General features: G+C 42.0%; 1 protein-coding gene and 1 long non-coding RNA gene across 11 annotated transcripts in view; one reads left to right on the top strand and one right to left on the bottom strand.

Moving 5' to 3' along the window:
* Nucleotides 1-16094, top strand: part of LOC309538846 — a 103073-nt gene extending 86979 nt beyond the window's left edge. For 2 of the 4 annotated variants that reach the window (XR_014222385.1, XR_014222386.1), the window contains exons 7-8: nucleotides 6483-6589; nucleotides 15490-16091. This is a non-coding gene — a long non-coding RNA (uncharacterized lncRNA). Of the gene's footprint in view, nucleotides 1-6482; nucleotides 6590-15489 lie in introns of all 4 variants that reach the window. The other 2 variants (XR_014222384.1, XR_014222387.1) reach the window with 2 other exon arrangements.
* The window catches only part of CTNND2 (catenin delta 2), a 529021-nt gene that overhangs the window by 64464 nt on the left and 447305 nt on the right, over nucleotides 1-17252 (bottom strand). For all 7 annotated transcript variants that reach the window (XM_082234188.1, XM_082234191.1, XM_082234190.1 and 4 more), the window contains 2 exons: nucleotides 16481-16598; nucleotides 9775-9960 (listed from right to left, as the gene is read on the bottom strand). In XM_082234188.1, the coding sequence (XP_082090314.1) occupies nucleotides 9775-9960; nucleotides 16481-16598 (304 nt within the window). The remainder of the gene's footprint in view (nucleotides 1-9774; nucleotides 9961-16480; nucleotides 16599-17252) is intronic.

The following is a 17252-nucleotide window of genomic DNA, read 5'->3' as shown; positions in this document are numbered from 1 at the left end:
AACCCAATTCTGCTATGCAAGGCTGGCAGCTGGAGGTAACAGGTAAGAGGTTTCATTAAAAAAAAAAAAAACCCTGAAGGGAAACCTCTGGAAGGGCTATGCATTCCTAAATCCTTCATGAAATGGGTTAGCGGTCTCCAGCCCTCTTTGGGCTGGCAGCGTATTAATCCGCACAACAGAAATCTAAACTGCTGATGGTGCCCTGTTTAAACAAGGTTCAAAAACAAAAGTATCAATGCGCCATGTAAAATGGGCTGCTGTAATATTAAAATTATGAAGAGAGTCAAGGGAAGAGAAGAGAGAGCTTTTAGAGTTCATGGTGTCACCAGGACTCCCGCGCTGTAAATATTAGGGAAATTTAGCCTTCAAAACATCACTAGCAGGCTAAAACCTTTCAAAGAAGTTAAGGGTGAAATCCTTGAAGCTCAAGTAGTGTTTCTATGGCTCAATTCGTTGTTATCCGGCATATAAAAAGGCCAAGTCTCTCAGGAGAGTGGCACAGCAGAAAACTTCACAAAACCATCATTTGCTTTGAATCCAAGAGGCTGTTTGAAAAATAAAAGTGCTCTTTAGAATGTTTCATAGACTGACAGAGGAATACAAATACACATACTTCTGTTCTTTTGCTTCTTTATTTCTTTTAGAGTCATTCTGAAGAAAACTTTCTGATTTCCTTTCTGGATTTGCTGTATTCTCCATATGGAAGGCTCAGCCCTTTTTTGGGGTGGTGGTGTTACTTTAACACATTACTATGTTAAAGCCAAAAAATTCCCAATGCAATACAGTTCATGCTCTGATCCTAAATATAGGGGTAGGGGTGGGGTGGAAACGACAACTCAGATTGGCCAAGACACATAATAACTTGCTCCAGGGTGCAAAATTATAGAAGAGGAACTCACCTTTCACTATGAAATCAAGAAGTGATTTTTAAAAAACCCTCTCTCTCCCTGAGCTTAGGTAAGATAATCTTTAAAAATTTAGGCCAGGATGCAAAGAGCTACTACAGGCATACTGAGAGGGATGTTTGACTCGCCTGCTTTTCAGCAACAGACTCTCAGAAACAAACCGTTTCTGAAACCCACCTCACTTTCAAAAGTGTCCTGAGCCTAATGTTATCCTGAGGCATGCACTCTTGACTTAACCCGCACTGGTGGACCATAAGTTGTATGAAAGTGGCTTATCATACTCGCTTAGAGAATGATGTCCAAAGTTCTTTGCAGCATGAACTAGTTGTATGATGCTTTGATCCTGGACTTGGGAGTGTGCCTATATAATGTGTGAGAAGCAGCTACACATTTTCACATGTACTTTCTGTATAAAAGGGGTATGTAAGCTAGAATCCAATACAGTGGTACCTTGGGTTAAGTACTTAATTCATTCCGGAGGTCCGTTCTTAACCTGAAACTGTTCTTAACCTGAAGCACCACTTTAGCTAATGAGGCCTCCCGCTGCTGCCGCGCCGCCGGAGCACAATTTCTGTTCTCATCCTGAAGCAAAGTTCTTAACCTGAGGTAATATTTCTGGGTTAGCGGAGTCTGTAACCTGAAGAATATGTAACCTGAAGCGTATGTAACCCGTATCTGCTAAGATTTGTCAGAGTCTGGTATCAGTTACACTTTTAACATGCTTTTGCTCCTATTATAATGCATGAAATCGTTACGTGGTTTATATAATAAACTACAATAGGGGCAATGGGTGGCAGAAACAAAGAACTGCATGCCAATAGAGGCTCCGGAGGATTGAGTGGATGAGACCAATAGTGGGTCCAACGATCAAGAAGGTGGTTTCTGCACATGCTGTAGAGGGAAGTGAGGGGCAGAGGGGACTTGTCAACCTGGGAAGGCAGCCCATCTAGGAGAAGAAAACCTCTGATCCTAACCCTTCACTGCTTTGCAGGATGACTTTAGTAGAAGCAAAAGCTAAGGAATAAACGCTACAGAAATCCAGAGCGGAGTCCCTAAGATGGTTGGTTGCTTGTACGCCTCTTCCCGGCAACTCCTGCAGCGAAGCTGGTGCCAAATGTATTGCTCTGCTTTCCTTTGGACCTCGTCAGCAAGGCCAAGAGGGGAGGCTTGTAGTCTGGGCAGCCCAAAACCTCTATTTTCTTCTACATGTTCTCCCTTTCCCAGAAAAGATTCCTTAGTTTGGGAGTAGTCAGAAGTCAGTCCATGGTCCATCTATTGAACGGAATGCCTTGTCTGACCATAACATACTCAGACTCTTGTTGATCATCTGAGACCCTTCTTCGAGATCCTCTCTTGACAGAGGTTTGGGGGCTGATGACAAGAGAGAGGGCCTTTTCTGTTGTGGCCCATACCCATCTACAGATTGCTTTCTGTAGCAACACTTGCCCTGCCCCAACATTAGCATCCTTTGGGTGTTTTTCTTCCCCCAGGCTTTCAACGGATTATGATACAGTCATACCTCGGGTTGAATGTGCTTCAGGTTGAGCGCTTTTGGGTTGCGCTCCACGGCAACCCGGAAATAACTGTGTGTGTTACTTCCGGGTTTCAATGCTTGCGCAGGTGCAGACACTCAAAAATGGCATCATGCGTGGAAGCCGCAAAACGCGATCCGCGCACGTGCAGATGCACCGTCACGTCTTATGTTCTGTTCAGGATGCGAACGGGGCTCCGGAATGGATCCTGTTTGCATCCCGAGGTACCACTGTAATCATTTTTGCTGCAGGTTTCTGGTATGTTTGTGTTTGGGGAGAGAGGGTATGGTTTTAATGTGTGTGTTTTGTGTAAGCTGCTTGGAGAAATCTTGTATTAGGGTACTATTAAATAAAATAATAATAGGTTGCTCAGCTACATTCAGGCGACTATATCGTTATAGCTGCGTTATAAACATGTGACACCAGATGACGCTGTAGAGTTTGATCCCTCCTCAATGTGATTTTCCATTACGAGCTTTAGAATGCGTTTTCCTGTAAGGTTTTTTTCTTTCTTTTTAATGTGTCTAGATTCAGCCAGGGTCTGTGGGTAGCTGAGAAACTTACAAAGAATCCTTGACTAGATGGAGCCTTCTTATGCTCTTACGCAAACCAAAGTGCATATGCAAGATCACTTAATGCTGATTAATTAAATGTTAAGACAATTCTGAGTATGCACTCTCGCTTTGCAAATTAAACACACATTAGTGGATAATGAGGACTTTAGCAAATATCCCTATCTCTATATACTGGTAGACCATGCATGAGTGACACCTCCATCTTAGTTGACCTTTCATGAAAGTAGTTTACATGACATTGCTTGATGTTGGGCTTCTGCTGCTACAGTAGGGAAACAGAAAAGAAAAGGAATCTAGCATTACCCTTCCTCTCACACTGATAGGATAAAAAATAACAAGAGGAAGGGGGAAATAGAGACTGCAGATATGATGCTGAAGCCAGCTTCTCCATTAACATGCCAGAAAGGAGATATTTTTGAAGCACTTCTGCAACATACAATTCTTTCCTTAAAAAGGGAAGAGGGCATGCAAAAGTTAAGGCAATTTGAGATTTCTTCCCAGAAAGCTGCTACGATTTTGCAGCAAGAGAAATTCCATCATGAGCATCTATCAGACAGAAAAAGAAATTACAGGAGAGGATGAAAACCATAAATAAACACAATAAGCTGTAATAATATGGAACTATATGGATGGTTGGCAAAATAGTGACAATAGTTGGGTCTAGGCAGCAGCTGTGACCTAGGAACTAGAAAACAGAAAGCAAACAAGGGCGTCTTAAGACAAGGCAGCTAGTGTTGGTATAGATCTATGTACATTTTTGAGTTATACAGAATTTCTAATCCTAAGGAATGGATAAATTAAGCTAGAGTAGTATGCAGAGCACAAATGAACACGTATATACTAATATTCACAGACAGACTGGACTGCTGTTAAATAACCACAGATTAAAAAGAACCAACAGGACATTCTACAGATGCCATAAGCTGTTTCGCTCATTTCCTCAGACATATATTAAAACCACATTTTAACTGCTTTCCAATCTGCGACTTTCAGCCTACTCAGTGAGAGAATTTTTCTATGCAACTTGGATCTTAATGCATTAGGGTTTACCATCTCTCTCTCTCTAGCACGCTCAAGCATGATTTACCTGTCTATCAGTTGTGAAATGTTGCTGTTGTAGCTCATGATTGATGACAGAAGATAAAACAGAAGGTCACGGTGATTTCAGGTGGGTCACCAAAAATGAAAATTCTATTTTGGATCTGATTCATCTTATGTCTATATTTGAGAGTAATGATAACCATAAACCTGGAGAAAACCAAAAGATCCAAAAACTGTTTCCTTAATAGATAGAGCATATGTATAGAATAGGCAAGGGCAAATATTGAAGAAATAATAGCAGTTGCACTGCACGTTGTTAAAATGCCCAATTTACTCTGGCATAACTTCCTTCATATTACAATATTCCATTTTAATACTGTCGAGTTTATCCGTAGGATTTTGGGTTATGATTCTTGTATCATGGATCAAGACCATGACATCAATGAGATCCCGAGGGATCTTCATCCTTACAAAATCCTCTGAAAACATAACCCTTGGTGACTTCTCAGTGTCAACTATGATTATTGGGATGAGTTGAAGTGACACCCTAACAATGCCAGGAATGGTGTGATTTTTTTAGCCTAGTGGTAAAGCTATAGCATCTTAAAAAGCAGAGACATCACCTTGCCAACAAAGTTCCGTATAGTTAAAGCTATGGTTTTCCCAGTAGTGATGTATGGAAGTGAGAGCTGGACCATAAAGAAGGCTGATCGCCGAAGAATTGATGCTTTTGAATTATGGTGCTGGAGGAGACTCTTGAGAGTCCCATGGACTGCAAGAAGATCAAACCTATCCATTCTGAAGGAAATCAGCCCTGAGTGCTCACTGGAAGGACAGATCCTGAAGCTGAGGCTCCAATACTTTGGCCACCTCATGAGAAGAGAAGACTCCCTGGAAAAGACCCTGATGTTGGGAAATATGGAGGGCACAAGGAGAAGGGGACGACAGAGGACGAGATGGTTGGGTAGTGTTCTCGAGGCTACCGGCATGAGTTTGGCCAGGCTGTGGGAGGAAGTGGAAGACAGGAGTGCCTGGCGTGCTCTGGTCCATGGGGTCACGAAGAGTCGGACACAACTAAACGACTAAACAACAACAAAGCTATAGCATGGACTGTACCCACCAGACTATAGGTAGAATGGAATCTGATAGCTTGTTTTTGTATGACAAGCTATCAAAGGAACTATTCACGTCCAGAAATGTTTACGTCTGTGGTTTTGTGAAAATTAGGCCTTTGACGCATTCTTTGCATTGTGCATATTGTGAGAGGCATAAGAGAAATCCTTGATTTATTTCACAAATAAACTGCGACGGACTCTTTTGCGGACTTCTTGGAATGTCAACCATTTAAGCATTATTGTTATAAACATTCTGAAAATAGATTGCCATTACAAAATAATTGCTTGTACCCCATAGACCCCCGGGCATGTGCAAGGGACTCCTCTTGGTGAACAGATGGCAGTTAATGGCATGCAGAGTGGCACTCGTCTTTCTCTGGATCAAATCCAGAGAATTGTCTTTCATTGGCTACAGAGTTAAGACGCTGCATTAGAAAAATGATTTAGAACGAAATCTATGTCGCTCTGTAACATTTTTAACTAGCAGTTCTGTGATATTTGATATTGTATTCTGATTAAACCAGTAATACAGCTGCCATAGCCAACAGGAATCAAGGAGATTATAGGAGCCATAGTCACAGTTTCTGCACATAGTAATTTCTGATCCTACTTCGCCTGTTGGATTATAATCATACATGGAGGTTTTAGTGCAGGAGTGAATCTGAAGTTGAGAAATATTACCATGGTTAAGAAACCCCGAGAAAAACCCAAGTCACATTATTAGAAATATTAAACATCAATCTAAGAGATTTGGGGGTTTCTATCGCTATACTAATCTAAAGTCTGAAGATAGTGTAATTTATCTTCATGCTGTATAACAGTCCAGTGAACATAAATTTAAAATTACATGCACAGTTCCATGCACACCTTATTCTAAGAAAAGGATATTAAACCCTTCAGACTGATGGACAAGAAGAGCTCTGCAGAGGCCTTTACCCAGCTCTGACAGAGAATGATTACAGAACTAGAAAAAAGTAGCCTCAGAGTATAATCAGAAGTATATTACAGAGGAATTACGATATCCAATAGGAAAATGTCAGAATGATTCTGTCTTCAGAAAAAAATATTATCAAGCTGTACCTGGGAGTAAGCCATACTGAACGCAATGGGACTTCTGAGTAGATTAGAACACTATGTCAAAGATGCATAAAATACTGAGAATTAAAATAATACCATATAACCAAACAGTAGTAGTAGTATATTACTTTCACAGACTGATAAAATTCAGCACAGAATAAAGGCTATGCTACAACAGTTAAAATATTGCAGCAGATAAAACAAGTACAAATTGTTCTATGTTCTTTTCCTCTCTAGAAGCCAGCAAAAAGAATAAATCTTCTGATCTGCACTGATATTAAGAAAACGAACACCTGGCAATCCCCTTAGTGACATAGGAGGAACATCCCTTAAGTACATCACTAGTAAGTTTGCAGGAGATGTTCCAGGAAAATCCATTAGTAGAGAGAGAATTAACCTCCCTCTAAACTTACTATAGTGCAGAAGGACATGTTGAATAGATTTTATTGCTTCTGCTCCAGACACAGCCGTTTATTAACCAGGATCTTATTAAATCAGTCATTTAACAATGCTGAAGGCAGCACATTAAAGCGAGCAAGAGAAAATGCCCTCTTATACTTTGAAATGGTTAATGTCTATAGATACCACAACTGTGGTGATTCCACAGTTTATAGGGATATTAAATAGTAATGGAGAACAAGATTTATTGGCTTTACTTCTTAGATAGCAGAAATCCAAATTTACTAACCTCTGGACCACAATAAGGTGGGCCTTCTTTAACCCACAATCGTTCAAAACCTCGAGAAAAAAGCCTAGACTAGACAATCCTCCCCATCTCTCTCAACCAATGACTAACTAAAGAGTCTGAGATCAACAGGGGAGAGAGAACTACCATGAGATGCTAAGAAATGTAAATATAGCTACCATTGGATAAATAGCCGCCTTTCCCACACAAGGTGGTAACTCCAGTAACTTCCTAAGGAAAACAGACTGAACCCTTTCTATTTGGGAATTAAACCTTAAGGTACAAATGAGGATGCCGTAAGGAAGCTTCTAAGAGAAAATCAAACTGTTAAGAGTGAGGCGGTGATAACTCAGGAATCTAGGTTTCCTGAGGAACCACTGAGGAGCTTCCCAATTCCGGAGACTTCTGTGGGGCACCAATATTTGCAAAATGTGAAACTACCAAAAATGATGGCTAAAACGGTGTCAGTTGGCTTCATTAAAACACACTAGTATTACGTGTCTTTATGGAACACAGATAACATCTAAATTAGCTGAGGGACTACCTATGTGTGTGTGTTTTTAACTCATACAGATTCAAGAGAGTATGTACAGAATCCCAAGCGCAAATTAGCCCTGAATCATTTCCCTAAAGGAATCAGCACAGCATGCCTTAATGTTTCTTTAGGAGCTATTACAGGCAAACGTGTCAGTGACTCACAAATTATGGGTCAAGCAAAGTTTTCTGAACCATTTGTTTTAGTGCATGCTGTGCAACATGCTTGGGCCTCTAAGCCCTTTTCATTTTATTTTTTTATTAAGTATCCTTAAAGAACCTTCACAAGTTAAAAAAAAAAAGACATCTGAAGAGTCAGCGTGCCAGAGCATCTTTGTGTCAGGAAAGCACAATTTCTGTAAGCCACAGTGAATAAACTGAAAACATGGAAAGTACTCGGTTGCGCTAGTAAATGTAAACTGAATAAAGCGACAAAATAAAATTAAAGTCTTGACATTTTTAGCATAAAAAGGAAATAGAGCAGGAATACATGTCTCACTAAAATGAATTAAACTATGTCTGCTTCAGTGTCACTGGGGTTCTAGCAACACAATCGATTTAGCTGAAAATAAGTGAATTCCAGCTGAGGGTGGAATTACAGGTGTTTATTTACTGCATGTGGAATTTTGTTTGGTTGCTTTTCAGTCAGCTGTAAACACTTGCTTATTGTTCTGGTTTTTAGACTTCTATAGTGTTTGATAACTGCATCAAGTTGTATTTATATGTATGTATGTATGTGGATGTGGGTGGCGCTGTGGTCTAAACCACTGAGCCTCTTGGGCTTGCTGATCAGAAGGTCAGCAGTTCGAATCCCCGTGACGGGGTGAGCTCCCGTTGCTCGATCCCAGCTTCTGCCAACCTAGCAGTTCGAAAGCACGCCAGTGCAAGTAGATAAATAGGTACCACTCCAGCGGGAAGGTAAATGGTGTTTCCATGCGCTGTTCTGGTTTCAGGGTTCCGTTGTGCCAGAAGCGGCTTAGTCATGCTGGCCACATGACCCGGAAAAACTGTCTGCGGACAAACGCCAGCTCCCTCGGCCTGTAAAGCGAGATGAGCGCCGCAACCCCAGAGTGATCTGCGACTGGACTTAACTGACTTAACTATTATGTATGTAATATCTGCATACACAAGTATAGCTATGTAAGCATCAGTTCCGCTTTCTTGGGGATTTCTGTTTACCTCTTCATAGATTTTGGTTCCATAGGTTTGTGGATTCTGACTTTCAATTGCTTAAAAGAAAAAAAAATGGAATTTTCTAAACTTCAAATTTATTGCAAGAGGCAAATCAGAAGTTGAGGTAAGCTGAAAGCGAGTTGGCAACTCCCGGCAAGATCAGGAGCTCTAGCCTCAACCTATTTTTCTTCTTGAGAGAAGTAATTGCGTATAGATGGTCTTCCTAATTTCAATCAGGTTAACAGTATTAGAAACAGTCAATCTGCCATACAGAGAAATAATTTCAACATCAATTATGGAAGCAACTATTCATTCAGTTAGAAAATAGATCTAGAAACTTATGTTAGACTGTAGCAAATAGAAGAGCTGTACTGCAATACCATACCATATGTTCTTATTTTTGAGGCTATTTGGACAAGTTTTGTTCAGAATAAATTTAATTATCCATGTGGATTATACACTATTAAAAATCCATGTGGATTTTTGCCTTCATGAGGAAACAAGCATAAGCCTGAGATCTATCTTTTAAAGTTTTTCTCCCTTATTTGGCATTTGAAAGCAAACCGATCAATGCATAGTGGAGCTATGTGCTAGAAAATATCCAGAGGTTAATTTAATTATTCCTGAAATCTTAAAGATCTTTTCATCTGGGGTGCTTAGCCTTAACGCTGTTTCAAGTAATGCAATGCTAAATGAAATATTCCCTAAATCACAGCTGGCTAACTCTTCTTTTTGGCTTTAGGGCGTATATCAGCAGTTGTTGTTGCCAAAACTGGGTGTGACTACACCACACACATTTGTGCACTCTAACAGGCATGCAAACACACACACACACACACACACACACACACACAGAGGTACACAACTCCTGTCCTTGGCTGACCCACCATATCTCCATCTCCATCAGGTCACTGAGCTCTGCCTATTTCCAGCACTGTATCTACTGTTATTCTATTTTCTGTTGCCCCCGCTGTCCTAAATGGACAGAAATGATAGTAGCACCAATATTAAACAATGACACTGGATCAGAATGATTTCCCCAGTTATTCTTGTCTTTATTCACTGCAGAGTTTGATTCTTGGCTGAGTGCATTAGCACGACCATTAATTGTTTGCCACTGTAAGTCATTTTCAGTACCTGATCTTGAGATTTCTTTTTCTTCTTCTTCTTGCCCCAGCATCCCGAACTTTCTGCGTCTTTTCCATTGGCATCGCCACAAAGCAAGCCATCTAGTTCATCGGTCCCCATTTGCTGTCCCTGAGATGTTTCTGCAGCGAGTCTGTATGAGAGGTTCCTTAAAATGCACACACAGTTTTCAACGGTCTAAAAAGGAAGATAAAAATGAATGGAAAATTATTTTAGGATTCTCACATTCAACAGAAAGGTTTTCAGTCTTGAACATTATTTTTGGTATAAAATTGTCCCCACTGGGTACTCCCCAGACTAGCAAACTACCCTTTGTAAAACTATGAAAAACCTGAAAGGCAAGTTCTTAAAATGGCCAATTTCAATATCTGCAATGGGGTTGGGGCAGCTGAACATCAGAGGTCAGGTGCTAGCCTGCTTTTGACAGTTTTCATGTTCGTACATAGGTGCTTCCAAACTGAAAACCACCTTAGTTAAGCATGTAAAAAGTTGCAAAGCCTTTTTTTGATTGAGGGAATGGAGTTTGAGTCAATAGTTAACAGTATCAAACAAATTTCAGAGAAAATCCATTGTGAAAGGGGTAGAATTAAAGTTAAAATGTGATAAATCAGATCTATGTATGTAAACTGGATTTTTCCCATTTACAAAACAGAGGGGAAAGGCTATTTATGTTATAGTCTCATGTGTATATCTTGTATGAACCCCACATGGATTGGTAATGGGGGATGGGACCAAGAAATAAAGTGTATTTTAGAGAGCCATCCATTCTTTAAGCTGCTTATTTGAACTGTCTAAGCTACCAGACATAGTGAAATTATTACATATGTCAATTTGGTCCATCTCATGGAAATATCATATAGTGCAATGAAGAATCTCAGCTTTTGCTCTTTTGCATGGAAATAATGCTGAAATTTAGGACACCAAAGTGTTGGGTTTTTGCTTTTGCTTTTAAATAGAGTTGCTTTCATTTGATAACGATTTCTCTTTGAATTTGAAATGGTTCAGCCTTCTTAACATTTTGGCATTAGAATTGTAGCTAGCGGGTGGAGAGTTGTAACAGTGAATGGGCCTGCTGCTCGTGTGGTTTCAACCCTTGCTTCCTTCACTGTAAGTGAAATAAAATAATTCTTCATGAGACCCATGGTTCCCTGAATAGGGGATCTCTCCGACCATCTATCATGAAACCCAACGGAGACCCTTCCCCCCTTCTTTCCTGTATCCTATCCCTTCCAATTGTTTAGTTGTCATTTCCCCTCCTCTCCAGCACATTACCAATCTACAGTGGTACCTCGGGATGCAAACGGGATCCGTTCCGGAGCCCTGTTCGCATCCCGAACAGAACGTAAGGCGCGACAGCGCGTCTGCGTGTGCGCGGGTCGCGTTTCGCTGCTTCTGCGCATGCACGTGACATCATTTTGACCGTCTGCACATGCGCGAGCGGCAAAACCCAGAAGCAACGTGCTCCGTTACTTCCGGGTCGCCACGGAGTGCAACCCAAAAGTGCTCAACGTATTTATCCCGAGGTTATGACTATCTTGTTCCTCTGGTTCTTTCCTTACTAGAGTGGTACCTCGGGTTACATACGCTTCAGGTTACACATTCCACTAAGCCAGAAATAGTGCTTCAGGTTAAGAACTTTGCTTCAGGATAAGAACAGAACTCGGGCTCCAGCGGCACGGTGGCAGCAGGAGGCCCCATTAGCTAAAGTGGTGCTTCAGGTTAAGAACAGTTTCAGGTTAAGAACGGACCTCTGGAACGAATTAAGTACGTAACCCGAGGTACCACTGTATATACAACCTGAGCCTATGAAGGAGGGGGTCACATCAAACTCAGCCTTTGTCCTTCTAACTATCTAAAACATGGGGGAGAGGCCTCATCCATTTGCCATCTGGCACGGACCTCCGGAACGAATTAAGTACTTAACCTGAGGTACCACTGTACATTCAAACCTGCCATCGCCTTACCTATTTTGAAAAAAATAAATAGAGCTCTTGATGGCTTCTTGCTTCCACTTGCCTTGACTTTCTCTCATCTAACTCTCTTCTTTTGGTCCTCTCTAATCTGACTTTCCATACCACCTCTATGCTGATGATACTTAAGATCATTGTGGTTTATGACGCCATGGGAGACCACAGTAGATACATACTCCTCCTCCATCACTCCACACTTCCTGCTGCACTCGGTTTTATGTGTGGAGATCTTGGCTGCAACCAGGAAATTCTGGTTTAATGTTGGCTAATAAGCTAGAGCAGTAGGGACGCGGGTGGCGCTGTGGGCTAAAGCCTCAACGCCTAGGGCTTGCCGATCGAAAGGTCGGCGGTTCGAATCCCCGCGGCGGGGTGCGCTCCCGCTGTTCGGTCCCAGCGCCTGCCCACCTAGCAGTTCGAAAGCACCTCCGGGTGCAAGTAGATAAATAGGTACCGCTTACCAGCGGGAAGGTAAACGGCGTTCCGTGTGCGGCTCTGGCTCGCCAGAGCAGCGATGTCACGCTGGCCACGTGACCCGGAAGTGTCCCCGGACAGCGCTGGCCCCCGGCCTCTTGAGTGAGATGGGCGCACAAACCCCACAGTCTGTCAAGACTGGCCCGTTCGGGCAGGGGTACCTTTACCTTTTACCTTTAATAAGCTAGAGCTGTGTGCTGAAGCGGGTGCTTGATGGAAGGGAGGGAGGACTGAGGGAGGCATGGTCTGTAGGGCTCATACAGGGCTTCATAAGTCATGAAGCTGTTTGAGAAAGGTCCACATGTGTCCAGTGTGTGTACAATGGTTCTTAGATGTCTGCGATAATATTAGCTTTAGAGGAGGAAGTAGATGGCACTATCAATGCACATGCTGCTTCGCAGGAATAATAAGTTAGTTCGCAACAGTAGTACCGCGTTTCAGTATGTCAGCTGCAGCCCCATTTTCTGAGCTGTTATTTTTTAAAAAAACACAGAAACAAAACTTAAACTGTATTTTGAAGCAATAGACACTGATTATCAGGCCCTGATATTACCGTATTGGCTTGAATATAAGCCTCACTTTTTAAAAGGGCGGCTTAAATTCACGACCTTACAAAAACTGGCTTTTACGATATCTCTGCTGAAACAGACACACGGTAAAACAGAATGGGTGTGAGTGCCTGCGGAATTTTAAGGGAGTGGCTTATATTCGGGTATTTTCTCTCCTCCCCATGTATGTCTTATATCCAGGTGCGGCATATACCGTATTTTTCACTCTATAAGACGCACCAGACCACAAGACGAACCTAGTTTTTGGAGGAGGAAAACAACAAGAAAATATTCTGAATCTCAGAAGCCAGAACAGCAAGAGGGATCGCAGCACAGCCTGCATTCGCTCCATAAGACGCACACACATTTCCCCTTACTTTTTAGGAGGGAAAAAGTGAGTCTCATAGAGCAAAAATTACGGTATTTCAGGCAATACGGTGCTTACTTATTTTATCTTCTTTAAACAATTTATATGCAGCTTAACTGCAAAGCAGTGTACAGAAAACTATGGATTTCATTGATCCAAAGAGGTTCTGAAGACTCCCTTCTCCCTTATTCTTCTAAATGCTATGAATTAATGTGGCAGGCATTCTGTTCTCTCCTGTGTGCAGCTGGAACTGGGACTCTAGTTTACCTCATTTACAGTTTTATACAATAGAACACTCTTCTTCATTTACCCCCCAAAAGGAATCTTCTTAAGAACAGAAGACTCTGCTAAGGTTTAGAATTCTTTCCTTCTCCTGGGTGCCTGGTAAGGAAACAGCGTGGATTTCATTGATCCGAACGAGTTCAGAAGATCCAGTTCTGAAGCATTTCAACGCCTCATCTTCTGTTTGCCAAGGTGATTCAAGAAGCTTTGATATGCAGCTACCGATTCAGCTTTTATGCAGCTCATGGAGACAGCAGGAAGAAGGAGTTTTGTTGGGGGGAGAGGGCAGGCAGAAACGGCTTTGCATGAATTGCGTTCCTGACTACAATGATAACCTGGCAGATTAGAGTTGTTTTAGGTAAAGGTAAAGGGGCCCCTGACCATTAGGTCCAGTCGTGACCGATTCTGGGGTTGCGGCACTCATCTCGCTTTATTGGCCGAGGGAGCCGGCGTTTGTCCGCAGACAGCTTCTGGGTCATGTGGCCAGCATGACTAAGCCGCTTCTGGTGAACCAGAGCAGCGCACGGAAACGCCATTTACCTTCCCGCAGGAGTGGTACCTATTTATCTACTTGCACTTTGACATGCTTTCGAACTGCTAGGTTGGCAGGAGCAGGGACCGAACAACGGGAGTTCACCCCGTCACGGGGATTCGAACCGCCGACCTTCTGATCGACAAGTCCTAGGCTCTGTGGTTTAACCCACAGCGCCACCTGTGTTCCTCATTGTTTTACTACTCACTAATTGATTTTAGGCTATTATATGACACAACGTAATCTGCACACACATCAATTACTGGGCCATGCATATAAAATTTCGCAGAACAAAGATGCTTCAGCTCAGGATGTGCTGATTTTTGCTGCCAAGTGTACTCAAACACAAGGGCCAGTTTTGCTTTTTCTAGCAATCTGAAAAGTTCAAAAGGTGAAAAGAAGCAGTCCTTCACACACATGTGAAGTGCAAAATATTCTGAAAAAGGATGCTAGCCACAGCTAGCGCTTTGCTCTCTTCACTCTTCAGCCAGGGTGCTGAAATTTAATATTGGCTGCTTTGCTGTGGGAAAGAAAAGTGTCACACATGTATATTTAAGTTCATCATACAAATAAACTAAGATAAACTTCATATCTGTAAAACAAGCTCTTCCTTCTTGTCATGCAACCATGATTTAACTAACAGATAAAATGGAACCTCGTTTTTCGAACGTAATCCGGTCCGGAAGACCATTCGACTTCCGAAACTTTCGAAAACTAAAAACTCAATACAGAAGCTTCAATACAACAGGGAAACTCAAAATGGAAGCTGTGTGGCACGTTCGGCTTCCGAAAAGCATTCAAAAACCGAAGCAGTTACTTCAGGTTTTCAGCGTTTGAAAGCTGAAACGTTCAACTTCCGAGGTGCTTGAAAACCGAGGTTCCACTGTACTGCTTAATGCAGATGTTATTTCAAGTGCTAACTAATACTTTTACACCTGCTGATCTGGTGTAAAAGGTCATGTCTTCAGACCTGCCAGCGATACATGCATGGTGGGACTGCAAACCATGTCATCCTACCCTCCGCTTACATTCATCAGCACATCTACATGTGATGTTTATGAGTACAGTGGTACCTCTAGATGCGAACGGGATCCGCGCGTGTCACATTTCGGCTCTTCTGCGCATGACGTCATTTTGAGCATCTGCGCATGCGCAATCGGCGAAACCTGGAAGTTACGCGCTCCGTTACTTCCGGATTGCCGCAGAACGCAACTCAAACTCGCTCATCCCAAAGCACAGTCAACCCAAGGTATGACTGTATATTGAAACGAGTTATCCCTCAAAATTTGGGTCCAGGTGAGATATAAAGCTCATGTATAGGGTCATGTGAGTGTAGGGACGTTTAGTGTGCCATAGTTAAATACGGAGTCAAGGCAGATTATAACCTAGAGGGGGCATGAAGTTATGATGCTGACAAAACAAAGCTGTTAACATTTTCACCAAATTATTCCAATTTAGACTAATGTTCAGCAAGGGCTGCGGCTCATTGGTGGAGCATCTATTCTGCTTACGAAAGGTCCTTGCTTCAACTCCCAGAATCTCCAAGGAGGGCTGGGAATTCCCCCTGCCTGAAACCCTGGACAGCTGCTGCCAGTCTGTGTTGACAATGCCATGCTAGATGGACCAAACTCGGAAGCTTCTGGTGTTCCCGTGGGAGTAAGTATTAGGCTTTGCCAATTTACCTTAGTTTATCTGTATGAAGAATTTAAATAAAGCCCTACAGAAACACCTGCCATTTTACAGAAAAAGGAATATGCAGCATTTTGTTTCAGCTAAGTTACTCCTCCGCCTTCCAACCCACATGGCGATTTTTTAAAAATTATGGGAACAACCATAAATATTGACTGTATCCAAAACAGTATCATATCGAAGGCTAAGAAAATATAAACAAGGAAAACCTAACAAAGGCAACATTGACACCTGTACCCAGTGATCAGAAGAATTAACGTCCATCAAACAGTTTTAACACACATCAACAAAAGTAATGGCCATCTCTTCAAGCTCCGTTGTCATTCATTAATGAAACTCTACATTTAAGTTGTAAAAATCATCAAACAAAATCTCCACAAAAGCACACAACTCACCCCCCTATCCCGATATATTAGCTCTTGCAGAGACTGCGGCAGGCAGACAAGGTAGCTTACCTTCTTATGCTGCTTATTTATTTATTAGATTTATATTCTGCCTTTCCTCGAAAGATGTCAAGGCGGTTCACCTCTGTTTCCCAGAGGTTCTCCTTTTATACCCACACTGTGCATGAAGACCCTTTTGGCTTTGCAAGGCCCAAAGTCTGAGCCTCTGGGCTTAACTGCTAAGTACCTGTTGCCACTACAACAAACTATGGCATGAATTTGAGAGAATGACAGACATATATCTCACATAAGCATACAGTAAGTGCAGGCTTTCCTTAAAGGCAAAGGATCCTGAAATTAAATTCTTACAACCTGAAGGATATATGATGTGCCTCTGTTAATGTGAGTTTTCCCCCCTTCAGAGTACTGTTTCTATAAAAACAAAGATGGCAAACCTTGCTATCAATTTCACTGCTCCCTAGAGCAGACTGAATCACGTACAGCAATGCATCCGTAAGTCCATCACACTCTCTCATTCTTCTGCGGGCTTCTTCTCCAGCAGAGCTGACATTCCTAGGATAAAGCAACAGTGGTCACCATCTTCTCATTCCACTACTCGTTCCTGGCAATGGACATGCTACAGTTTATTTGTTGTTGTTGTTTTTTTAAAAAAGATCATTGGCTGTGATAGGTTTATATATGTGAATGAATCTCCTCTATGCTCTTTTCAAAAGAAAAACACACACGTTATGGTCTTTTATCATGACCTCAGAGAACTTTTAAAATTGGGTTAACACACAAGATAGAGCTTTGGGAAGGGAACACAAGTCTGGTTTAAAATAAAAATGCTTTTACAATTCTTATGCCAAAGCCATGCCTCCATCAACCCCACCCCTCGTGAAAAGCACAATGTGTGACACCTACAAATGTTCAAGAATGGTAGCATTTCCCCTGCATCTCTTCTCATTTCTAGCTTTGGAACAGTTATTCCCCTGAAAGTGGTTATGCTCTAAAAACTCCTGGGCGCCATCTAATTGCCTTGAAATGTATCAGTGTTGCGATACAGCACCAGCCCTGCTTTTATGTTCAAATACCATCAATAAAACTTAGCCTGGTAGATACCACTTTAAAATCTGAGTGCCAGAATCAAGGAGAAATATGGCCCATTCAAGTTAGCACTAAACAACAACAGAGAATATAAGTCTAGGATTCCATTTTTGGGGCTGT

This window comes from Podarcis vaucheri (assembly GCF_965113315.1).
Source record: "Podarcis vaucheri genome assembly, chromosome: 8".
Taxonomy (NCBI): domain Eukaryota; kingdom Metazoa; phylum Chordata; class Lepidosauria; order Squamata; family Lacertidae; genus Podarcis; species Podarcis vaucheri.
This window is presented reverse-complemented; position numbering and strand designations above follow the sequence as displayed.